Below are 26,214 nucleotides of genomic sequence, written 5' to 3'. Positions count from 1 at the left end.
TACCAGCTATGAAGCTGAAACGGAATAAATGAACTCATTCAGTTTTCGCCTAGATTGCATTCCCACATCCCGGCCGCGCCCCTCAGTATGCATGACTAAGATAATAGTATTTGTCACAGATACGAAATGTGACCGAAATGGACCGAAGACGATCTGCATAACCTAAGGCACACAAGACGTTAGGAAGTTTAAAAAGAGCAAACTGTTTTAGTTTTTCAAAAATCTTAGTAGTGTTAAACTTAGTAGTGAACTCAATGTTATTGGCTTTTCTGAAACAAGGATTTGCATGTGAGCACACATTTTAACGGCAGCTTTACTGTCTACAGAACGCCTTATTGTTATGTGACTAAATTAGAGGTGGTCCATATGGCAAAATGTCTTCTCACAATACCTGAGGATTTTTTTTTTTTTACGATACACAGTAGGTTCCCAATATTTATTTTTCCTACATCTCATCAGTTTGAGCAGACAAAGAAAGCTCATTAGTTTAAAATACCATCAAACACAAAGAATTCATTTATTTGTATCCAACATTTTACACACTGTACTGCACTAAATTCAGTTAAACAAGACTAATTATGCTCTTTTTGTGATCAAACGTGCAGTTGGTAAGTGTTTTTAAGAACGGACTATTTAAGAACAGCTCTGTTTTTTAAGAGCTGGACATTAACATGATCAATTACATCACATTATGTGACAATATGCTTTTTGAGCATATTGTGTTGTAATTTATCATGTTAAAGATAAATATTATCATGTTAAAGTTAAATATGATCATATTGCCCAGCTCTAGACTAAACCTATTTGGCCTAATTTCCATTTAGCTGCTTATTCACCAATACTAGAGCTGTGTGGTATAGGGGATTCTTGGCCTGCTCTGAAAAACGAATGTAGTTGTAGACCTTTTCACACTTACGTCATCTTTCTGAAATTTTTGCTTGGGTTACTGTGGGAGATGCCTGAGCAGTCGTACATTGAATAAAGCACCTAAACACAAGTAGCTGAATTGAAAGTCGTCCACTGATGTGTATATGTATTGAAAAAATGTGCTAATGTTCTTTTTATTAAAACGTGGTGTGGCTGGTTACTTGTGGTGAGTGAATTTGTGTAGAGCTGTGTTATCAAGTAATTATGAAAATCATGTCACTCAGCTGAGCAATTTGAAAGCCAGAATAGCTCAAGCTTATGTTTCATTGTGAAGACTCTGGCTTGCAAAATGACCAAATTTCTGAGGTACTCTTATCCCAACAGCTTCTCCAAAGTTTAGACGTACTTCTGCAACAGTGATGAAGCCCTGCAGTAGAACAGAACTAGTGGCTGAAGTTTCCAGTTAGGTAATAAATACAAACATTTTTAGCATTTTCTCTGTGTAAGAGGATGTTGTCGTCCTGTAAGAGGCACATTTTTTTGAGTTTTTGAACTTGCCAGCCTCTAGTAATAGTCTATGTAGCGTCTTATAGGATAACAGGGAATGTACTGGCACTGCTGTGCCCTGTTTGTGTTACTGATGACACTTTGACGCATTGTACTATGTTCGTGTCTAAACATTCTGACCAGTGGTAGCACCTAGTTTGAATGACCTTGTTTAAAAAGTCACCTGTTGAGCCTAAATATTAGTGTTTTTGTTGTCAGTTTAGATTTAGAGCACCTGTTACTGTAGCCTATAACAGGCAAATACTGATTCATGAGCACTGTATGTGCATGCGTGTCCAGTTATATTTATTTCAGCCTAACTTACGTTTTGTCAGGATAATTCATTGCACATTGATATCAACAGTAATTTTGTTTATTAACCCAGTGCATTTGTACAGAAGTCATGCAGGGGCTGAGGGAGCTTTGTTACTCTTACAAAAACCTGTGATCTGAGTGTTTAAGCACAGACCTGGCTGCTGACACTCCAAATTTAATATAAGCAATATAACCAGTTTTCTTTATACTAGGTTCTCTTCTCTTGTTTTGCTTAAGTACTACCTGTCTGGGAGGGCATGCGTCTGAACGCTGTTGTATGTTTTTTTTTTTTTTTTTTTTTTTTTTTTTTTTTTTTTTTTTTGGTTAAATATATGTATTTTAAGATAAGATAAGATAAGATAGGCTTTATTGTCATTCACATCACATGTGGTACATGAGGTGGAACGAAACATTGTACTCACGGTCCAGTCAACTCCCAAGTAACATAAACAATAAATAGAAGGTGCAAATAAAGGGGTGGAAAAATAACAGCAGCATGGACCGCAGCAGTATGAGTACGAGGTAGGAGGTGTACATATAAATGCTGATAATGTATAAAGTGACATGTGTGGATGATAAAGTGGAGGCACTGATTCAGTAAAGCAGCAACAAATAAGTGCACATGAAGTGCCATTGCAGTGATTGTCTAATTGGAATTTAAGAGTCTTACAGCTTCAGGGTAGAAGCTGTTTCTCAGTCTGGTTGTTTTGCACTTAATGCTCCGCAGCCTCCTACCTGAGGGGAACGGAACAAAAAGTGTGTGTGCTGGATGGGTGGGGTCCTTCATGATGCCAGTGGCCCTTTTCCTGCATCTGGAGGTGTAAATGTCCATGGTGGTGGGAAAGCTGACTCCAACAGTCCTCTGTGCAGCCTTCACCACTCTCTGCAGAGCTTTCCTTTCTGCCACAGAGCAGCTTCCGTGCCACACGGTGATGCTGGAGCACAGAACGCTCTCCACCACATATCTGTAGAATGAGGTGAGGACTGAGCTCCCCAGTCCAGCACGCCTCAACCATCTGAGGAAGTAAAGGTGCTGATGTGCCTTCCTGATCAGGCTGGAAGTGTTATTACTCCAGGTGAGATTGTTACTTAGGTGTACGCCCAAGTACCTATAGCTGGAGACCACTTCCACTGCAGGTCCACCGACATGTAGGGGGAGGGGAGGGATGGTGTTGCCCCTTCTGAAATCCACAATCATCTCCTTTGTCTTCTTCACATTGATGCAGAGATTGTTCTCACTGCACCAACTCTCCAGGTGTTCCACCTCCTGCCTATAGCCAGACTCATCAGTATTTGTGATGCATCCAACCACTGCCGTATCGTCCGCAAACTTTACAATATGACAGCCTGGATGGATGGCTGAGCAGTCATATGTGAGCAGTGTAAACATTTTTATAAATGTGCTGGATTTGTAGAGTGCTGAGTGTTCGATTTGCTGCTTTGGCAGTGGTGATTGAGCAGAGATGGCTCTCCAAATGAGGGTGCACCAGTATTATGGCAAGATGAGTCGCAGTTTCACGTTCTTTATTTCTGGTGTCCTGCAGCGACAGGTGGTGGTCCTCTTATTCTCATTACTGAAGTTGTATGGCATCCAGGCTGTACAACTTTCCAGTCAAAAAGAGAAAAATATGTTTAATAATAAATTACTCAGAACCACTCAAACTAAACTTACTAAACTAAAATATTATTTTTTGGTGTCCACTCTTTGCCTGTGGTACACACTTTTTTGGAGACTTGTTTTTAGTTTTGCAAAGAAGTCTGCACAGATGTTTTCCATGCTTCTTTTAAACACCTCCACAATTCTGTCTTAGAAATTGGTTGCATTTTCTGCTTCTCACAATACTAGTAATTCCAAACACATCAGTTATGTTGAGGCACAGGCACTGGGGGTGGGGGGCTAGTCCATTATTCTGAATACACAAGTAGTTTATTTGTGTGATAAGTATTTCCTGTGTGTGTGTGTGTGTGTGTGTGTGTATGTATATGTGTGCATTTGATATTTTGTGTCAGCAGTGAATGCACCTCAATTTCAGCTGAATTCAGTAATAATATGGGGTGTGCAAAAACCTTTGGGCATTTGCATGTTTGACTAACTTGAATTCAAAGTTAAGACTATGTGTCCTGTGTCTACTCTGTACACTTTTTCTTTGCATAGTTTTGGGCAATTGCTGAAGTACAGTAATAGCTTGTGAGTTGAAGTTTAATCAGATAAAATAACATAATAAAAGCACAATTCAGTAAAGGTTGTGTTTGTAGCATACTGTTACTGTCTATAATGTGGTCACAGAACTGTGGTTCTGTAGAAAGAACTAAATTGTGAATATGACATGAACTCTATGCTCCAGGCCATTTTGTCTGAGAATGGGGTGTCCGTTGTGATCCAATTGTATGAGAGCATAAATTCAAGAGATCTGAGATCCAAAGTAAGGGTCACAGGATGTCCTAAAATGTCCACCATACGATAAGTGGCTTTTCCTACAAGCATGATCTCTACCTGCTCCAACAGGACAGAGTGACTTCCCCCATTAAACCACCACTACCAGTCCATTCAGAAATATGCAGAAAGTGTTTAGGCAATATAAATCTGAAATAAGCAGGACTTTAAACCTACATTTCTCACACATTACACATTAAGACCAACTGTTTGGTCAGATTGTTCCTCATGAGGAACAACACGTGCTGGTTTTTCAAGTGTATGAGTTTGTTTCAGAATTTCCTGTTTCCTAAGTAGGACCGCAAGCATTTTTAGTGTGTGTTTTCAGCTCGGTTTCCTGCTATGTTTATTGCAGATAAGTTGGAACCCCTGGGAGACCCAAGAGAAACCTTGATAGTAATCCATGCCATATGAAACTACTAATAATTTTCCATTTGTTGAGAAGGATTTTTGTTCTAAGTAAATGCAGAGCTGGCATCATATGAGTAACTACCTTCTGTGGAACTTGTAAAAGAGGAACATTGGGTTCCAGGGGGAGCATTAGTCTGCCACAACTTTCAGCTTCCTTCCTCATATGTGTATAAGCAGAGCAAAGGCATTTTCACCGTACAGTAAAAAGTAACATGCAATTTGGTCCATTTTTTTTTCTTGTAAATCACAGTTTGAAGAGACCATCCAGGGCTGTTGGTTAAATCTTTTATAAAGTTGATGTGACTAATAAAATCTCCATTGTGCTCCATGTTTTGTAGAAGAGGCCTTGTGTAATTATGCCTTCAATTTATGGTGTCACTAGTACACCATCCATCCATCCATCCATCCATCCATCCATCATCTTCCGCTTCTCCGGGGTTCGGGTCGCGGGGGCAGCATCCTAAGTAATGAGGCCCAGACCTCCCTTTCCCCAGCCACTTCCACTAGCTCACCGGGGGGGGGATTCCGAGGCGCTCCCAGGCCAGCTGGGCAATATAGTCACGCCAGCATGTCCTGGGTCTTCCCCGGGGTCTCCTTCCTGGTGGACTTGCCTGTGACACCTCACGAGGGAGGCGTCCAAGAGGCAACCTAACCACATGCCCGAGCCACCTCAACTGGCTCTTCTCGACGTAAAGAAGCAGCGGCTCTACTCCGAGTGCCTCCTGGATGACCGAACTTCTCACCCTATCTCTGAGAGTCCAGACACCCTGCGGAGGAAACTCATTTTGGTCGCTTGTATTCGCGATCTTATTCTTTCGGTCATTACCCAAAGCTCATGGCCATAGTTGAGGGTGGGAACGTAGATCGACCAGTAAATCGAGAGCTTTGCCTTGTGGCTCAGCTCTTTCTTTACCACAACAGACCGGTAAAGAGCCCGCATCACTGCTGACCCAGCACCAATCCGCCTGTCAATCTCCCGCTCCCTTGTACCATCACTTGTGAACAAGACCCTGAGATACTTAAACTCTTCCACTTGAGGCAAGAGCTTATCCCCGACCCAGAGAGCGCTCTCCACCCTTTTCTGCCTGAGAACCATGGTCTCGGATTTAGAGGTACTAATTCTCATCCCGGCCGCTTCACACTCGGCTGCAAACCAATCCAGAGAAAGCTGAAGTTCACGGCCTGATGTCCCCAATAGGACCACATCATCTGAAAACAGCAGTGATGTGACCTTGAGGTCACCAAACCGGACACCCTCTGTCCCCTGACTGCGCCTAGAAATTCTAACCATAAAAATTATGAATAGAATCGGTGACAAAGGGCAGCCCTGACGGAGTCCAACTCTCTCTGGGAACGAGTCTGACTTACTGCCGGCCATGCGAACCAAGCTCCTGCTTTGTTTGTACAGGGCCTGAATGGCTTGTAGCAAAGAGCCATGTACCCCGTACTCCCGAAGCACCTCCCACAGAATACCCCGGGGAACACAGTCGAATGCCTTCTCCAGATCCACAAAGCACATGTGGACTGGTTGGGCTCCCATGAGCCCTCTAGGATCCTACAGAGGGTGAAGAGTTGGTCCAGTGCTCCACAACCAGGGCGGAACCCGCTCTGCTCCTCCTGAATCTGAGGTTTGACTATAAGCCAGACTCTCTTCTCCAGTACCCCTGCATGGACCTTACCAGGGAGGCTGAGGAGTGTAATTCCCCTATAGTTGGAACACACCCTCCGTTCCCCTTTTTTAAAAAGAGGCACCACCACCCCAGTCTGCCAATCTAGTGGCACCGCCCCCGATGTCGACGCAATGTTGAAAAGGTGTGTCAGCCAAGACAGCCCCACAACATCCAGAGCCTTGAGGAACTCGGGATGGATCTCATCCACCCCTGGAGCCTTGCCACCAAGGAGCTTTTTAACTACCTTAATGCCTTCGGCCTCAGTAATGGACGAGCCTATTCCCGTGTTCTCCAGTGAGGAGGCAGAGTCTGGAGACGTGTCGGTGGGATTGAGAAGGTCCTCAAAGTATTCTTTCCACTGCCCAATGATGTCTTTGGTCGAAGTCAGCAGTACACCATCTCCACTATATACAGTGCTAGTAGCACACTGCTTTCCTCTTCTGAGTTGCCTGACGGTTTGCCAGAATCTTTTTGGAGCCAAGTGAAAGTCACTTTCCAAGGCCTCACCAAACTCCTCCCACTCCCAGGTTTTTGCCTTGGCGACGACTGAAGCTGCAGATCGCTTGGCCTGTCGAAACCTGTCAGCTGCCTCTGGTGTCCCACAGGCCAACCATGCCCAGTAGGACTCCTTCTTCAGCTTGACGGCGTCTCTCACCTGGCGTGTCCACCACCGGGTTCGAGGATTACCGCCCCGACAGGCACCAACTACCTTGCGGCCACAGCTACAGTCAGCCGCTTCAACAATGGAGGAGCGGAACATGGCCCATTCTGAGTCAATGTCCCCCACCTCCCCCGATATCTGGTCAGTTCTGACGGAGTTGAAGATCAATCTGACAGGTTTTTCTGACAGACGTTCCCAGCAAATCCTCACTATACGTTTGGGTTTGCCCGGTCTGACCGGCATCTTCCCCCACTACCTGATCCAACTCGCCACCAGGTGTTGATCAATTGACAACTCAGCTCCTCTCTTTGCCCGAGTGTCCAAAACACATGGCCGCAGGTCAGATGACACAACTACAAAGTCAGTCATTGAACTGCAGCCTAGGGTGTCCTGGTGCCATGTGCACTTATGGACATCCTTGTGTTCAAACATGGTGTTCGTGATGGACAAACTGTGGTTTGCACAGAAATCCAAAAACTGAACACCACTCGGGTTCAGATCAGAGAGGCCATTCCTCCCAATCACACCCCTCCAGGTCACACTGTCATTGCCCACATGAGCGTTGAAGTCCCCCAGTAGGACAGGATCTCCAGGAGGAGCACTTTCAAGCACCCTTCCCAAGGACTCTAAGAAGGTTGGGTACTCTGAACTGCTGTTCATGTTCACTGGTGCATAAGCACAGACAGCAGTCAGGACCCGTTCCCCAACCCGAAGGCATAGGGAAGCTACCCTCCCGTCCACCAGAGAAAACCACAACATACAACCCCAACACCAAGTCGAGGGACTATGAGAGCCCACACCTGCCCGCCGCCTCTCAAGGAGATTGGACCCAGAGCCCAAGCTGTGTGTTGAGGTGAACCCGACTACATCTAGCCGGTATCTCTCAACCTCGCTCAGGCTCCTTCCCCGCCAGTGAGGCAACATTCCAAGTTCCAAAAGCCAGTTTCAGCAACCAAGGATCAGAACGCCAAAGTCCACGCCTTCGGACACTGCCCGATCCACAAAGCACCGAACACCTACTACTGCCCTTCCCATTGGTGGTGGGTCGATGGGAGGGGGGGACTCATGTAACCCTTTCGGGCTGGGCCCGCCCGGGCACCATGAGTAAATGCCCGGCCACCAGATGCTAGCTGGCGATAATAGTCGTGACACCATAATAAGTCGGGTCAAATTTTAAGGCAAGCAGCTGCACATTTTTTCTTGTTTAATATCTCTGTTATAGTCAAAAGTTCTAAAAGAAAAACAAGTTGGTTCCACTTTGCAATATGACTGTCCTTAGCAAGGGATTATAAATGGGTTAACATGTAAGTGAAAAGGGCAACAGTAACCTGTTGATGACAAATAGTGAGCACTTTTCAAAAGGTTCAATTTTGGTGGATATAAGTGTTAGTAATTAATTGAGAAAATGGTCATAGACTGTTTGAGATGTCAAGAAACATCAAACCATGGGGGTGGGATGCCCTATCCCAGGGTTCAATGGGTGGAAGGCAGGTAACACCCTGGACAGATCATTCACCCAAACACACACACTCACACCTCGGGGCAATTTACTGTCTCCACTTGGTAGACTGCTTGTCTTTGGACTGTGGGAGGAAACCAAAGGAAACCCACACAGACATGGGGAGAACATGCAAACTCCATGCAGGAATCACTCTGATCACCCAGCCCAGGGAATCAAACCCATGCCCTTCTTGGGGCTACCCATTGCACTACTGTGCTGACCAAATGAGTTCGTACATAGCACATAATACTCATACAGTCCTCAAATCAGCCAGTTGTGTGGCAGCAGTGCATAAAATCATGCAGACAGGGGCCAACAGCTTCAGGTAATGTTCACATCAACCATTGACAGGGAAAAATGTGATCATGGTGATTTTAACCATTGTATGATTGTTGATGTTAGATGGGCTGGTTTGCATATCTTCATAACTGCTGATATCATAGGATTTTCATATATGACCATCTCTAGAGATTACTCAGAATAGTTTAACAAAGAAAAAAATCCAGTGAGCGGCAGTTCTGTGGACGGAAATGTCTTATTGATGAGAAAGATCAACAGAGAATGGCCAAACTGGTTCAAGCTGAAAAAGCCTACAGTAACTCATGACCACTCTGTACAATTGTGGTGACGAGAAAAGCATCTCAGAATGCACAACACATTGAACCTTGCAGTGGATGGGCTGTGACAGCAGAAGTGTTCCAATTTTGTCAGCTAAGAACAAAGCTGAGACTGCAGAGGGCACAGGCTTACCAAAACTGGACAGTTGAAGAATTGAAGAATATAGTCTGGTCTGATCAATCTCAATTTCTGAGGCACACAGACTGTAGGGTCAGAATTTGGCACCAACTGCATGAATCCATGGACCAAACCTGACTGGGGCAACAGTCCAGGCTGGTGGAGGTGGTGGTGTAATGATGTAGGCAATGTTTTCTTGGTATGGGTCCATTAATACCAATTAACAAGCTCTTGACTGTCGCATTCTGTTTGAGTGTTGTTGCTGACCATATGCATCCCTTAAAGAAAATAATTTCCCCATCTGCTAATGACTACTTCATGGTAGGGCACCATGTCACAAAGCAAACGTCATCTGAAACTGTTTTCATGAATTTGATAGTGAAGTCAGTGCTCTTTAGTGACCTTCCTAGTCACCGGATTTGAATCCAATAGAACGCCTTTGAGATGTAGTAGAACAGGAGACTCGCAGAATGAAAGGGCACCTGAAAAATCTGCAGGAATTTCATGATGCAGTCTTGTCAACATGGACCAGAATTTCAATTGAAGATTTTCAGAATCTTGTGAAATCCATGTCATGAAGAACTGAGGCTGGTTTTAGAGCAAAGGGAGGCCTTAGTCAGTATGTGTTCCTAATAAAGTGATGCGTAGTGAAATGAATTCCAATCTGATCGTTCTCTTTGAGGTCCCATGGCCAAGAATCAATATATATCCCATATAGGACCCCATTTGAAAGTGACTCAGATCTGATTTGAAAAGATTGCAGAAAACATTCTAGTTTCCAGTCCAGCTTTGTCACCTGATTTTGGCCCAGTTAGGAAAAACTCAGTTTGAGTGAAGTTAAAATCTCAAAAACTTTGCAGCTTGTTTGTTTCAAACTTTAAGTCAGCATCTTTAAAATGCACAATAACTAACTTATGAGTTGCCCACTCAGGTTTTCTTTAAAAGACTCTAAAACCTTTTGATAGAGTTGAAAAACTTTAAAATAAATAAATAATGCATAAAACAAGTTTTCGCTTGGTATTGTAATGTACTGCAAGAACTTCAAGGCAGTTTTGTGAAGTAATTTAATTCTTGCTGCGAACTATACTTTCCAGCGTAAAGCGAGCACACAAAAGGACGCAGATAAAAAGACTTGCATTTTAAGACAACTCAACCCTCTCAATTTAAGCAGTCATTTTTTTTCCCGAGCTGATGAGTTTTGACAGACGCTCTTGTGTCTGGTAATGGACCGCAAGCTCCTCCAGCTCTCCTATAGTATTTATAGCTTTTCCCTACCTACAGAGCGAGCCATCGCCAGCCATTAGTCCAAATCTAAAGCTACTGTACTTGATTAGCGTGTAATAATTAGCATATGCGTGTAATCAGCATTATTGTGTGTCTGGGAGCCCGTGGTGACCCTGCTTTGCATAAGGGAGCGCCCCGCTCGTCCGCCTCTCGGCGCTGTCACTCCCTCTCTCCAGCCTCGAAGATGCAGAGAAAGAGAGGAGCTGTCAGCTTTTGATTTGCGTCTGAAGTAAACGGCTATGCGAAAAGATAAAAGGGAAGCTCATGTTTTTGCACTTGTCGAAGTTAACAGTGGCGCCTGTATTGATTACGTGGTCCCGTGTGACAAGGGCACCTTTTTTTCATTGCACTTCGTTCTCGCACTCACAATAAGTTCCTCCCCCCCTTCGTTCATGCTGTCTTCATGTCCCGCACTTCGGAGATGATACGTGTGTGTGTGTGTGTGTGTGTGTGTGTGAGAGAGAGAGAGAGCGAGGGTGAAAGAGTGTGAGCGCCTGCCTTCTTAATCCCCTCATTGAGAGAGGAGTGAAGTGAATGAGTGGTGGAGGTGGAGGGGTGGGCTAGACCTCATTTTAACCCCCCATTCTACCTCTTAGTGGATGACACAGAAGGCCCCTTCCCCCTCCTCTCTGCTTAGTTGTTGTCCCAATATCGACTCAGGTCAGTGTCGCATCTCTCCTTTGATTCAGTATAGGTGGACATTGTACAGAGTCAGCGACTCTTGTTCAAAAACGTCCATATCAGCCTGCAGGGTGAGATTGCAGGGGTGACAAAACATTTGATTGTTTCTTTGTAGCAGAGGTTAACTGAGAGGTCTTTTGACCTGTAGCAGTTTTCTGCTTCTATTAAACTCTAAAGGGTTTAGTGCAACAGCACTTGTGTGGCCTGAGCCTTAGTGCAAATCTGGCACAGTGGACTCTTTTTGCAGGATCCATAGAATACTTTAACTATGGAATTTTCTTAACGAGCAGCATAACGTGTGAAACACTGTCATGAGTGCAGCATATATTACAAACTCTTGTTTTTTTCATCTTTGCCTCTTTATGCCTTTTGTTTAGCTTTCAGCACTATTTTAAATCATTTGGCAACTACTTTTGAAATATGAAGCATTCTGGATATTCATTTTAGTCTGAATTCAGGCTTGATGTAATATATACTGTCAGAAAAAAGAACTGCATTTATATTTTTATTCGTCAGGGTACAAGCAATGTAATTGTACCCTTAGAGGTATAACAGTGGTCTCAAGGTTTAACTATGTACCTTAAATAAGTTTATTATTTTTTTTTCCTTTTTTCTTTTTCCAGAGGAAAAGCGCATATTTGTGCAGTTTTTTTTTCCAGAATGTTTTAAAACTTAATACTAAAAAGCCTGGAGACAAGACAGGATGTTTGGCGTCAAAACAACTGGAAAAATATAACTGTAATGAAATATAGTACAATTATATTCTCTAAACAAAGCTACTGATAATGCATCCTTGAGGTTGCCACCTGAGTTGCAAGAGGAGTTCTGCCTCAGTGACAGTTTAGTACTTTGCACCACATGGGAAACATTTTGTAACTGCAACAAAATTGGTCAGTGACCATGTACATTAAATTGAATGTAGTAGAATGCCAGTATAAGTGCAGAGAAAGGAGTATCAAGACATAACAATTACTTCTAGTTAATGATGGCATACAAACAGTTGAAGAAATCTTAGAACGCTGTTTACTCTGGGTAGCATTCAGTTGATTGCAGAATTGAAGTGACCGTTTGGTGAGAGTCATTTCTCTTCATCTTCAAATCAATCAGCCAATATGTGTTGGGTGTCTGAAATCTGAAGTTTCTTCAGTTTAGCACCGGAGTTGTGAGGTTCATGAAGCTAAGAAGTAACAAATACTTGTACCCCACTTTTATATAAACAGTATAGTTAAATCCTTATGTACAGTATGTTAAAGGGGAATTTCTGCATAATTAAATAGTTAGGATATCAGCAGAATCATTCTGGAGTGGTTTGATGTGAAACTTACCAAGTCAGATTTTTTGTGGTGATGGGAACCAGACGTCTGAAGAGATTCATGCATCTAAAACCTCTCTCGCAAAGCTTTTAAATGAAATTGTTATGAATACACTGCCTGATACCATTGTTTTATAGTTGATTTGAGCTAAGAATTTGGTCTAAAACCAGAGGTACATGCTGGAAGTTGTAGGGCAAAATAGTCCCCAAAGGAAAAAAAATAAATAAATGAATAAATTTTAGATAGATAGATAGATAGAGAGAGACAGATATATAGATATACATTTTTTTTTCCAGATTCACACATTTTACCATTATCAACATTGCATCTAAAACTCAGAAGACATATTTGTGCTGTAGACATTGCAGCGCTTGGTTGTAACCACTTTGCTATAAGCACTGCTGTAAAGAAATCTGAGGTTGGTAAGTTTGTCTACAGCACACTGCTTCACATCAAACCATGCTGAGTAACTATTTACATCCTAATGATTGAATTATGCAGAAAAAAACTACTCTATCACTTTAAGCCCTTTTCCTTTAGAGGAAAGTTAGCTTAAAGTGCTCTGCCAGCTGACCTCCTCTCTCTGGACCAGACCTGCGCTGCCTGTTTTTCGCCTGCTTGTTTACAGAATGAAGAAGCTGAGTGGCGTTAGACCTGGCCCCAGTCAAAGCCACCTCCCTCTCTGGCTCCGCTAGAAACGCATGGGAGAGGACTTTGGGATCCTACTTTGTTTACAGACAGGAGAATGAAAACCCTTCTTTTTTCTTTTTCTTTTTCTTTTTCTTTTTTTTTTTTTTTTTTTTTACAGCTCTCTCTCCTTGTCTCCTTTCCTCTCCTTCTCTTTCTCACTCTCTCCCCCCTTTCTCCTTCACCTCCACCTCTTCATCCCCCTTTCATTCTCCTCCATTTCCAAACCTCTCTCTCTCTCGCTCTCTCTCACTCTTGGCCATTAATAAAAATGGCTTGCTTGCCTGGCTGTCAGTCCCAGTCAAGTGTAATCCAAAGTCTACAGCATCCTCCCCGACAACTATTTTAATGGTAATGGGGACCATATTGTATCAAGGCTACCATATCCTACTTGAGATGACAGTATTAAAAGTGGGAGTTGATGCTGTGGGAACAAAGAGAGGGGGCAGCTTTTTGCCAGAGCTGGGGGTGTTGGTGTGGAAGTGTGTGTGTGTGTGTGTGTGTATGTGTGAGAGAGAGGGAGAGAAACACTGTCTGTGGAGATGGGTGGTGTGGTGTGGTGGGGGGGGTAAGTGTGAGTGCTCTCATTGTCCCTCTCTCCTCATCTCTTTGGGAATATGATGCGATGAGATGGCATTGTGTGCATCCATATTTTTTTTTGCTACTTTTATTTTGAAAAAGAGGGAGAGGAGGGTGGGGAGATGAAATGCGGCTCTCTTAAACTTGACTTGATCCGGCTCGCTAAAAGCTAATGCATAGCCAGCGCTGAACCCCTTACAGTGAGTGTGGTGACCTCTCAGTGCAGGGTTTCTTTCTTTTTTTTTTTTTTTTTTTTTCTTTTTCCCGCTCCCCTCTCTTTCCTCCTAATGAGGACGCGCCATTGTGCCCAGCGCACACATGCATCTGAAAAAGAGGAGGGAGGCTGGGGCTGTGCCCCCCCTCCTCAGATCGGCATAAGCCATGTGGAGGCTTTTAACAGTGCTGAGGAGTGACTGAAAGAAGAAGCGCTTTTAGTACATCTATCAGACAATTGGCTATTTTGGGGTGATGTCTATAAAATGGACTCTGTCTCTCTTGTCTCTGTCTCTCTCTCTTTTTCTCTTTCTCTCTTTCCTTCTCATTTTATCTGTTTCCTACTGTCCCGCTGTTTAGGTTATTAAAGCCCTTATGTCATATGTTTTAGTATTGACGTATCAGTCAGTTTTGCTGAGCTGACTTTATGGTTGATGTTGCTCATTCCTCTGTAACATTTTGTGGTTTAGGTTTTGAGAAAAATGAATAAATGAGATACAATTGTATGCAAAAGTTTGGGTACTCTTGGTCAATGTTTTGTTGATTTTGTAAGTGAAAGTACACATCCTTTACGGAAAACATGCCTCTGAATATTTTGTACATAATTTGACAATTTTTTCCCTCTGAATTGAACCTAAAGGGGAAAAAATTACACATACTTGACCTGAGCAAAAGTTAATATGTTAAGTTTTTATTTATTTATTTTTTTGAACAATTTGTTAAATCATTAGAAACGGCACTAATTAAATGCATTATTTAAGTTTATATTTATTTCCGTGAGGGGTGTTCAAACATTTGCATCTAATCCTTGTGGATATTTGTAAAAAGTTGTCTTTTACTGATGGTGTAGATGGCACAGTGCTGCTTTTAATTTTTCCAGTTCTCATACAGATATTGTAACCTTGAGCATCGGTTGGTGCCGATACCAAAAAAACAAATAAATTCAATTACCTGTTTTTTTTTTTATTTTATTTATTTTTTATTATTATTGAGACCTGTGATGGACTGGTGACCTGTCCAAGGTGTATCCTGCCTTCCATCCAATGGCTACTGGAATAGGCTCCAGCACTCCCTGTGACCCAGAAGGATAAGCAGCTTAGAAAATTGCTTGTTTGAAATTATGAATGATTGTAATCTGTAAGGATCTGTAAGGCAAAATTTTAAAGTTTACAGAACTGTTTCTGAAAATTGAGTCATGCCTGTTTAGGTGATGTTGGGACGCTTGTCTTTTTCAGCATATCTTTATCCATTTTCATATAAGTGTGATTTAAATGCATCGAGAGATTGTATAAGTTTTCAACACTTCTTGTGCTGCATTGCTTGCAATGAAAAGTCACACAGTTGTCACAGGTAGCACAAGCCTCGGTAAATTACATACATAGACAGGCACAGATAATCTTCTTCTTCTTTCGGCTGCTCCCTTTAGGGGTCGCCACAGCGGATCATCTGCCTCCATCTTGTCCTATCCATTGCCTCCTCTACTTTCACACCAACCATCTCCATGTCCACCTTCACTACATCCATAAACCTTCTCTGAGGTCTACCTCTTCTCCTTCTACCCAGCAGCTCCATCTCCAACATTCTTTGTCCAACATATCCACTATTCCTCCTCAACACATGTCCAAACCATCTCAACCTGGCCTCTCTGGCTTTATCTCCAAACTGTTCCACCTTCACTGTACCTATGATCTGCACAGATAGGCACAGATAATCTATATAAACAAAATTTAGGTTTTAAATGCACCGGTCATCATTAATCTTGCTCTGTAGAGATGTGAGTAACGCAGGTAATGTAATTCTTAACGAGCCAGTAGCTGTAATGTGATGACAAGAAATTAAACAGTAATGCATTACACCTCTTCGTTATAGTAAATAGTAATTGTTACTGTAACATCTTACTTCAAGCTGCGTTACCCCCACCGTTGTGAGTTTCTAAAAGTAGTCTTGCTCCTACTTCTCAAACATTCTGCTACCCCTCAGCAACAAATACAGAGGACTGTCAGATTTGTTTTTTCCTCCAGCTGTGTCATCCAGCATTTTCTGCTATCGAGCCAATACGGCACCCATCAACACTGATGTGCCGGCTCTAGGTGATATTTCTAAGAAGTTTGCATAGGGATGGGCAATAGCAATTTTTATTTATTGCAAATAGCAATATTTATTGCTATTGTGATCAATTACGATATGTCACAATAGGCTTTTCTGACTAGATTGAAAGGATCATCAGATCCTTGCAATAATAATTTGTGTTTAATTGGATTAAGTGCAGTGCGTGATGTGAAACGTTGAATGTTGAATGCAAAACAGGATATTTATAGTTTTCAATAGCGTTTTTTTTTTTTTTGTTGTTTTGTCTTGTAGCTCTGTAGATGTCGGAGCTGTATATTGATGAGAATCTTGTAGTACCTCTGTACATTAAAGCAACATTTTCAGAGTCAGCGCTTTACAATGTAGTGTGTCCCTGTTTAAAAACAAGAAGTTCACCCCAAAAAGGGCTTGACACTTAGCCAGCGAACCAGGCCTGTTGACTGTTCAGCATCTATATAATGCACTAGAGTATGAGAGCTATAAAGAATAGAGCACCATTACATAGCATACACCAGGTTTCCTTGTGTAATATTCCTTGTATTATATGACGCTTCTTTTATAAAGCTTTGCTAGCTGCAGAGTTAACTGTAATCACTTAAAGTTGTAAACTAAGCAAACCTGTAGTTTGCTGCTGTTTTGATTGAAGCCGCCACAGTCTTCAGCAAGCTTTTTACCTGTTGTGCGGACTCTGCACACAATCCTTCTCATCTACTCACAAATAAACGAGTTAACACAAAGATATCGACAGGTCTCTTAATAACCTCTATCTGTGCACTGGCTGCGAGCGCTGCTGCTAGATGAATGGGGCTGTTTTCGTCTGATCATCAAGTGTTTGATGTGGAAGTCGGCTTCCGCCTGTGTGGTTAACTTTGGTTGCCACGGTAATCAGGGCCTTTGTTGTGCGGTTTTGTTTGGTTCTTTAGCTCGTCTCAGGTTTGATTGAGATCATTAGCACTGAGATGAGGCCAGTCAAATTCAGAAAAGCGCAGATAGACGCAGCTGTCTGCACGGCACCTCGTTGCCGTCCTCCTCCTCTGTTTTCTGTGATGTCGTTCGTGAGATCGTGGGCCGTCATGTAGCTTATGTCTGTTTTTTTGAAACACTTTGAATAACTACCTCTTCAGTTAAATGCAAATGGATGGCCTAAATGTTGTATCATTGGGTCTGACTATAACCATAATAGTTTTTATATATTGTAGCTTGTTTTGCAATCAATTTTCTATAGTCATGTTGAACTGTGATCACTATTTGTCCTGTTACAGATAGTAATGTTAGTTATGTTGTGTTTTTTGAGGTGGGTTTATGTCCGTTACTGGCTGGTTTTTGTAAATCTTGCATATACAATACATGTATTGGAGTTTTCGGTCTAATTTTGGGATGCAAGACGGATTGACTACCACAGCCTTTCTTCATATGGAAAAGGGTTAAAAGTTTTAGACCTGTATTGACCTTTTAACCAGCTCAGAAGCTGCTTGTTCACCCACTCCTAACTAATACTGATTACATACAACCTCATAGGCTTCACTCATTGACAGTGAGAGAGTATGTGTATTACATTACCTGATCAGTTGACATGAGGATTAACTTCTTTACACCTCTTTGCTCAGAGGAAACCAAGGCCAGGAAGACTGCCATTCAAATGATATTAACTGCAAACACTGCAGCAAGCTTGTATGCTGCTTCCTAAATGTTTGGCAAATGCCGGAGTAACCCTACACTTATAGCGCACAAGAGGACCTGCTAATTCCCATCTCTTATGGTTCAGAAAAAAGAGGACATTGTTAGGGCTAGATGATTTAGAAGGAGTGTTCATAAAGGCTGGGAAGGAAAAAAAAAGGGTCTTATGAAGTGGTGCTGAAGATAATCACAATTTCTTTGCATTTATCACATAAGGGTTTTAAAAGACGCGCCTTTGAAATTCTGTTTTAGTGTTTTAGTTGATCATTGAAAGCATTAAATAAAATGAACAATATCCAGCCACTTAAACTTCAAGGTTCCACTTGTGAGCCAACACTTCAATTCCTCATTAATTCAAAGTAGTTACAGAATTGTACAGTAGTGTATAAAAGTCATACTTTATTTATTTTAATTCCAGTCAAAATGACCATTAAGTTAAAGATATTCATCTTTCAGGAGATTATTCTAAGGGTATCCACTTGCATAAGGAAGGGGAAGTCACGTTTACCCTTTGTAACAATTATGCATGACCTACTAGATCACCAAAACAGGCACCATCAGATAAATAGTACTTAAAGCTTTCATCTTTTAGAGATGGGAGAAAATAAAGCTCCATTCTTGCTTCAGATCTGAAAAGATTTACAAGTCTACAGTGTATGTTCTTCCACTGTGCTAATGCTGTGGGTCTCAAAGGATGTGAAAATAGCAAAAGCCATTACTGAGAAATAGAAATCAAATGCTGCTGGTGTTTTTAGAACAATTAAATGGTTAGCCCAGAAGCCAAGACCGCAGCGTCATTGATTTTTTTTTTTTTTTTTTTTTTTTTTTTTTGTTAGGATTTCTTGGATCGTGAGAAGCAGAAAATGCAAACAACTTCTAAGACTGAACTTTGAAAGTGTGCAAAATATCCTTGCAAATGCAAAATAGAATTGAAGCTATAATAAAGGCAAAATGTAGACAAAATGAATACAAAAAAATGAATATTTAATTGTTGTATTGATTAATTATATTAACTCTGCTTTGTTGCTGACGCTGTGAAGTGAAATTAAGGCTGATCTCTGACTCTGACTCTTATGTACCAGCTGAGTAATAAGCCTGCAATGTATGAGTTAGTGTTAGAAATTAAGTGAGATTCTTTAACTGTGCCTAAAAGCTTAAAGTATTGACAAGTCTGTAGGTCAGAGTTTTTGGCAGTTGTTATCTCCTTTGACAGTATAGTGTAGTAGTTTCTCAGCAGCAGGACAAGTTCAATGCAGAGTAAAGACAGTGCCAAGTAGCTACAATTGTGATCTCTGGAGAGTTGGAAAACAGAAGAACGAGGGACCAAGGTTTGAGAAGAGGCGGAGAAGTCCGAGAAAGCTGGAGGTGGAAAACAGAAATAGGACTGGTTTGGTAAAAGCTGGAGAGGGGGTGTGGAGAGGAGTGTGCCTGTGTTTCATCGATGTTGGTCATTGTGAGCAGCAATGAGCACTGCCTGAAGAGGCTCTCTCCAGGGCGAGCAGTGACTTATTATAGCATAAAGAGAGCTGGGGGGGAGGATGAAGATGGGGTAAGGGAAGAGATGTGGGGGGTAAAAAGAGAAATGATGAACGCTTCAGCCTTCTATGCTTAATTAGGGCCTCAAATAGGACTTTTTCCCGTTTTGTGCCATTCATCATTCATTCATTCTTCGAACTATCGGGCTTCTTATGAAATCAGTATTTTTACAGGTCTGCACATATGCAGCGGTATCGATCAAAACTTTTTGTGTGTGTGCACTGTTCTTGCTGGCTTTTGCCTCTTCAGCTTTCTCCTTGAATGGAGACCGCTGGAGACAGCAGTTTCCAAAACTGGAGTTTGGAAACATTATTGAAAGTTACTGAGAAAAAGGGGCTTGTAAAAACTATGTAAGACCTGTTAGACCACCAAACCATCACAGTCAGATTAAAAGCATCCAAGAGCTTCAGATCTGAAAAAATCCACAGGCGTTTTTGTGCATCCTTCCACTGTGAGAAAACAACTCACTGCTGTGGGTATGTAAGGATGTGCAGCTGTCGGAAAGCTGTTACTAAGAAAAGGAAATGGACAAAAAAGTAGAACAGTTGCCCAACAAAGAAGCTGCTAATGTTCTCAGAACAGTGTGCTGGCTACCCCAGAGCCCAGACCTCAACAATATGAAATGTGCTTTGGATATTGAGAAGCAGAAAATGCAACGAGCTTTAAATATCACTGTACATTTATTTGATAATTTAACTTGATTGTTTTTTTGCAGTAAATGATGGGTGGTTTCAGTTGTCTACACAGTACTGTATATGCTGTCTAATAACTGAGGTAAAAGGCAGCCTTGGTTGGTAACTTAAAGATATGCCATCTTAAAATTTAGGAACAGAGATTAAGAGATTTACAGATTAAATAGCATGTACTCATGAACACTGAAACAGCAGCTGTCCTATGAGCAGAGCTATCTGCAGCATGCGTACCTGAAATGGTAGAGGTTAAGAATCTTGTGTTCTGTTATGAGCATAGCAGAAATAACTCATTTGTTTGGTACAAACTTGAGTTTGAGCTTGGATTTAACTTGAACGGTGCTTGTTTGTTTGCTCTTGTTTGTCCTTGTCAGACAAACCTTCCCATCTTCAAGCTGAAAGAGTCATGCGTCAGGAGGAGATACAGCGACTTTGAGTGGCTGAGAGGAGAGCTGGAGAGAGAAAGCAAGGTGAGCGAGGACCAAACTCTCTTTGCCAGGAATGAGAAGGAAGAGATGCAGCACTGTGACATGCAGGCCTTGGTCAGCCTGTTAAATTGAAGTTAAAGTACCTTGTTAGTTTTTTAAGAAAAAGGTCTGATTTTTTTTTTTTTTTTTTTTTTTTTTTTTTTTTTTTTTTTTTCCCCTCAGCACCAAGGCTTTTTTTCTGTGTAGATGCAGACATGGGGCTAGATTCACATAAAAATACAAAAAAAACATTATGAGAATGTTCTTGAATGTAATTCCCATAAAAGGACTTAGGAACTATTCTCAAATATTGTCTTTGAAGTCTTAACATGATTTTCTTAAGAATGTTTTCATATGCAAGCTGTAGGTTATTTGTCATGTAGACTATCAGTATGTTAAAATGTACAGATTATCAGAAATTAAACCATATTTCTGTTACCTGGTTATTCAGTTTAACCACAAAAAGACAACAGAATTTAAGGTTAAACAAAATCAAAAAAGACATTCCAAAAAAAAAAAGAAAATGGCAAACAAGAACTAGAAGTAAAAGTGGTGTAAATGGTCAACAGGAATAAAATCTTCCTTGGTTTATTAGTATTAAAAAGCCACATTTAAAAAGACTTTCTGTCTCAACACACTTTTTTGTTAATCCAGTCCCTAGACCCAGTTCTCTGCCATATGTGTTCTTTCATAGTTAGTGATCTGGGGAGGACAAAATGCTTTGGCAACGATTCCTTTCAACCTAACAAGAAACTGTAGTGTGTAAACCAAAACCAAAGTAACTAAATTTAGAGTACATTTTAATTTCAATTGTTATTTTAGTTAATTTAATGGTACCATTGCAACATAATGAATTTTCTTTTGTCATGTAGTTGTAATATCTGATAGTTGTGAAGAAATTTCACAATTTTTTTTTTTTAAAGCAATTTCGGTAGCTAGCTACGTTAACATCAATAGCCTGTGCCACTAGTTACTATAGCTTGGAATGAAGTTACTCATTAAGGAATTGGCGAGGTGAAACAATCAGTTTTTTAAGTGGTGACATGCTTTTCTGACAGTAGCCACGTTTACATGCAGCCTGATAATCTGTTAATAATCCAACTAATAGCTCAATCGGAATAGAATATGTCCAGGTAAACACCTCTAATCTGATTGAGGCCATTTGGAATAAAATTTATATCCGATTGAACGAGGTGGGTAAACTTCTAAATAATCCGTTAAATAGAAGAATAATAGCCATATAAATGCCTGCGCATGTGCGGCGCATCATAGCGAAACGTTTATAATGGTGGTTGCAGAAAGGTTACTGTATATAGTATCATTATTGCAACCAAGACATCTGGCTACCACTTCATTTTTTCTGAAATTTATGTTTAACGTGTTAATTTCTTTGAACTGTCCCAGCAGATAGAACACTAATGGTGGGTGGAGGTTTTAGAATCATTGTATTAATATAATACTGACTGGTCTAAAATTTTGTATACACTGACCTTTTAACCTTCATGTGGTAAGCAACAAGGTTTTAAAGATGTCAAGTTAGCCAAAATACCTGGGAACAGTACAGGTTTCAACATAGATGTTTAATTATTGATTAGAATAGCTGGAAAAAAAATTATCATGGTATAATTCAGATTTTTGACAGTTTTGTTATATATTGCAATCTGATATCTGCTTCTTCAACAACAAACTAGACCAACTTACCTCAAACTGTAAGCCACTACACAGAATATGAGAGGCTTTTTTACTTGGAGTACATACAGTGTATGCTTTGGACTGTATGTACATTGTGTTGTCTGCACTTGCTTGAGTCATAGCAGTATAAAGGTCATGACCAGACTCAACCCTATGAAGAATTTCAGACAGTTCCTTATTTTCATATTAATATAACTAAAATTATTCCTAGGGGACCCAACCTCAGGCGTTGGTTTCTGAACTTGTATGCTTTTTCACTGCTCATGAGTTTGCATATTGTTGTAAACTGGTCAAGAAGCAGGTAATTTTCTATGAATACTGTGTGATTGTACTCTGTGTGTGTTTTGTAATGAAACCTGAATATTGATGTTCAGACTAAAGCACTGTTAATTGGTAAACGTGTGTGTGTGTGTGTGTGTGTGTCAGGTGGTTGTCCCCCCTCTACCAGGGAAAGCTCTATTTAGGCAGCTCCCATTCCGTGGGGACGACGGCATCTTTGATGATTCGTTCATCGAGGAGCGGCGGCAAGGCCTGGAGCAGTTCCTCAATAAGTAAGTCACATGACTTTTCCCCACAGCGCTCTCAAAACACATACCTACAATCCTGTTGGGGGATTAGCTTAATGTGGATTAGTTTATACTGTGGTCCACCAGTTGGAAAAAAACAATATTGCATTAAATAATTGTGACCTTATATATTTGCCATGATTTTGATATAGTATATTTAAACTAGGCCTCTCACAACTATTAAATAATTGCTTTAATTATTTGAGATGATGGCAGTTATTTAGGCTGATTGTGATCATTTTCCACAGTCATTGGAAATCAGTCACGTCATACTGCAACAAACAATGTGAACTGAGTGCATTGAGAATGCAAATAAATGTAAATAAAAAAAGAGAGCTTATGAAAATAAAGTAAAAGATTGTTCTTAAAGTAACTTGGTGCTCTAGTGTTCAAATGGCAGTGCTGAGTAATGTTTGTTTATTATGCAGCTAGTTTGTAGCATGTATGCTGGCAGAGTGAGGAGTTCTGTGCTCATATTTTCACCCTCATGAAGAACATGTAGATTTGCTTAACTCTACATAATTCTGTGTAACTGAAGACAACTGTGAGAGAGAGAGAGAGAGAGAGAGAGAGAGAGAGTGTGAGTAAACAAAGCTAGCAAGTAAGGTGGCTACTCAGTTAATTTGGCCACTTTATATTATAATAGTTTGTACACAATGTACAGGGAAAGATGCATTTGTAATCTCAATTATTTATGTAACAATTAATAGTCAGCTAAAATTTCATGATCGTGATGGCACGTGATGGATCGTGATAATTGATATAGTAATAAGCTAAAGATATACAAAAACATTTATAGAGTGCTTTCTATTGGGAGGTGGCTGTCCCAAACCCCAACTGTGACATTTCAGCATCTGAAAAAGTTTTTTTGTTTGTTTGTTTCTTTTTATTATTTGTAAAATAAAAAAAAACCCTTTTCATGTCACTACCAAAAGAAAGTTTTTGTCCACAGGTGGAGTCTTATTTTAGCCTTACCCCTGCAACTTCGAGCAGAACTGAGACTGTATTGGTGTCCCTCATGGTCACATGTTGAGCAGCAAAAACATCTTGTGTGTGTATGTGTATATGTGTGTATATGTGTGTGTGTGTATATGTGTGTGTGTGTGTGTGTGTGTGTGTGTGTGTGTGTGTGTGTGTGTGTGTGTATATATATATATATATATATATATATATATATATATATATATATATATATATATATATAAACATCGTCAAAAGCCTTATTTTGTCATTTTATCAGTCAGGTACAAACTGGATGGAATTCCCTCAATAAGTAGTAAAAATATTTCTTCCTCTTTTCAGTTAATTTGAAGTTTCTTAGGTTGAAGTTAAGGGGAGGAACAGATACTTACCAGCCTTCATGTCAGCTGATGCCTCTACTTTCTTTTTTTTTTTTTTCCTCCGGCGTTTCTCATAATTACCTACCGAAGGATCGAAACTGATGAGAGGCCGCAAGTGCACCCAGCTTTACTTTTTACATTTGTTTTATTTTCGCTGTGTAATTTATGATAATTGCGAGTGAAATTACAGGCGTGCGTTCCTCTTCCCTGCAGGATGTTGTGTGCACCCCTGCTTATTTTTGATCTGAGGTGCCGTTCCCCCACCATCACAGACAATAAAAGTTACAGTGCGATTGTAATTATTTGCTGTGATTGCAGACTTTGCTATTATCTTTGTTTCATGTGCAAATGTGCCGTCTCTACCTGTTTGAATTTTAATACGAGACGAACCGCTGTAAATTAGGTTTAGAGACAGAAGCAATATGTGGGTAATTAAGATGGATTTTTTTCTCGCTTGCAACAAAAAATCCTGAATTAAATGTCATTGTTCAGCGTTAATAGCACTTAGGGCTCCGCGCTCACTGCGCGTTCTAGACTCACTGTGCGTCTGTGTTGATGTGTGATTAAGTGTATTGTAAAGGTGCATTGACTGTCCCCAACTCCGATAATGATCTTCTGTATCAGCTTTGTCTTAAGTTGTATAATTTTACAAGTTTGAGGGAAATAACTACTACTACTGAAAGATATTATCAAAGAAAATTTTTTTTTTTTTTTTTTATAAAGGCAGTGAATATAACTGGCTTTTATTGTAGCTCTCCGCTATGGCTTGAAAGTATCAGTAAAGTATGGTCAGTAAAAATTTGAGGCATGTTCCTTTAATGGACTTTGGGTGAGTTTTGAGTGACCTAGTGAAGCTAGTTTGAGAACAGGTAAAGCAACAGGCCATAAATAATAATTACTTAATAATTATAATAATTATTATAGAATTTGAGTCCGTAATATTGGATACATTTGATACATTTATTTGACTAACTTTGAAGTTCAACGCGTTTATGAACCCAGATATTTTTGTGGGAAAATAAGTTTGTTTATCAAGTTAAGTGCTCACGCTTTTAGCGTAGAGTAAGTACTGGGGAGCCATTGGTTCACAGACTTCAGTAATGCAAACCTGAATATCATTAGACACTGACCGATGGAAAAGTCTCCTGATTTATTGAATTTTAACAGTTACCTTCCAGTGCTATGCTTAAGTGCCATTGTGACTAATCTTTTAAAATTTTATTTTAATGTATTCTCAGAGTGGCTGGCCATCCACTGGCTCAGAATGAGCGTTGCCTGCACATGTTTCTTCAGGATGAATCGGTGGATAAAAACTACACCCCCTCCAAAGTGAGACAAGCCTGAACTGCCTACACTAGAACTCGCCACACATTTGGAATAAGGCTCAATCACCCAGAACTCTTCCCCTGGAAGGAAAACAGCCCATCTGAATCGTTCACTCTACATACTGCATACTGTCCTGAGCAAGAAATGTCTTTGATGCTGAAACTTACAACAGAAAAACCAAACCGTGAACCATCATACCATCTGACTTACTATAAAGTGAATTCTCAATGCCCTTTTACCCGATCAGTGCTCACTGCTCCAGCAAATCACTGTTCTCTTTACGTGCTCTGATTGCTGATCAAATAAAATACTGTCACTCAGATCAAAGACATCATGAAAGGCATCTTTATGTGTAACGATTGTGGTTATTTATGATAGTTTTGTGTCTGCAAGCACCACTAACAGGTTTTTATGTAGCTCAGGATATGTATCTTCACAAGAAACATCAAACGAAGTTGAACCAAAAAAAAAAATACATACACATATATACATACAATATTTACTGGTGTTAGATTAAATCCTACTGAGTTTACTTTAACTGAAATAACTCTAAGAGTAGATTTAACTCTGTAGGAGTTACTTTAACGCAGGTGATTACGTTGTTTTTTTGTTTTTCCTGATACCCGCACTTGCACTGCTCTTAACTCTGAAGAACACAAACTGCAACTAGTCCTTCTCTCACAGGGCAGAACTTACTTCAGTGACACATTTTCGTTGTGAAGCGTTTGAATATGCGACGTGTGTATGTAACAGCCAGCACTAGCCGAGCCTCAGTATGATTGTGTTTTTTGTTTTTTTCCTTCCTTCTGATTGAAGCACACGAACGCAGAAGGCTGTGGTTGGCGCATGTTTTCAGATTTGTATACTGCTGTGCCATTATTTGTTTGTTTCTGAGGATTTTCCAATAAAACTGGTCACACACAGACGGTGATAAAA

The 26,214-nt window shown here is 40.6% G+C and overlaps 1 protein-coding gene across 1 annotated transcript in view; it reads left to right on the top strand.

The window, feature by feature from the left end:
• snx3 (sorting nexin 3) overlaps positions 1–26,214 on the top strand; it is a 27,215-nt gene extending 1,001 nt beyond the window's left edge. The window contains exons 2-4 of the mRNA XM_017712976.2: positions 20,262–20,357; positions 22,473–22,597; positions 25,191–26,214. Coding sequence (XP_017568465.1) covers positions 20,262–20,357; positions 22,473–22,597; positions 25,191–25,296 — 327 coding nt within the window. The 3' untranslated portion in view covers positions 25,297–26,214. The remainder of the gene's footprint in view (positions 1–20,261; positions 20,358–22,472; positions 22,598–25,190) is intronic.

The sequence above is a fragment of the Pygocentrus nattereri genome, chromosome 4, assembly GCF_015220715.1.
Source record: "Pygocentrus nattereri isolate fPygNat1 chromosome 4, fPygNat1.pri, whole genome shotgun sequence".
NCBI classification, from domain to species: domain Eukaryota; kingdom Metazoa; phylum Chordata; class Actinopteri; order Characiformes; family Serrasalmidae; genus Pygocentrus; species Pygocentrus nattereri.
The sequence above is the reverse complement of the archived record's forward strand: the minus strand, read 5'-3'. Positions and strand labels throughout refer to the sequence as shown.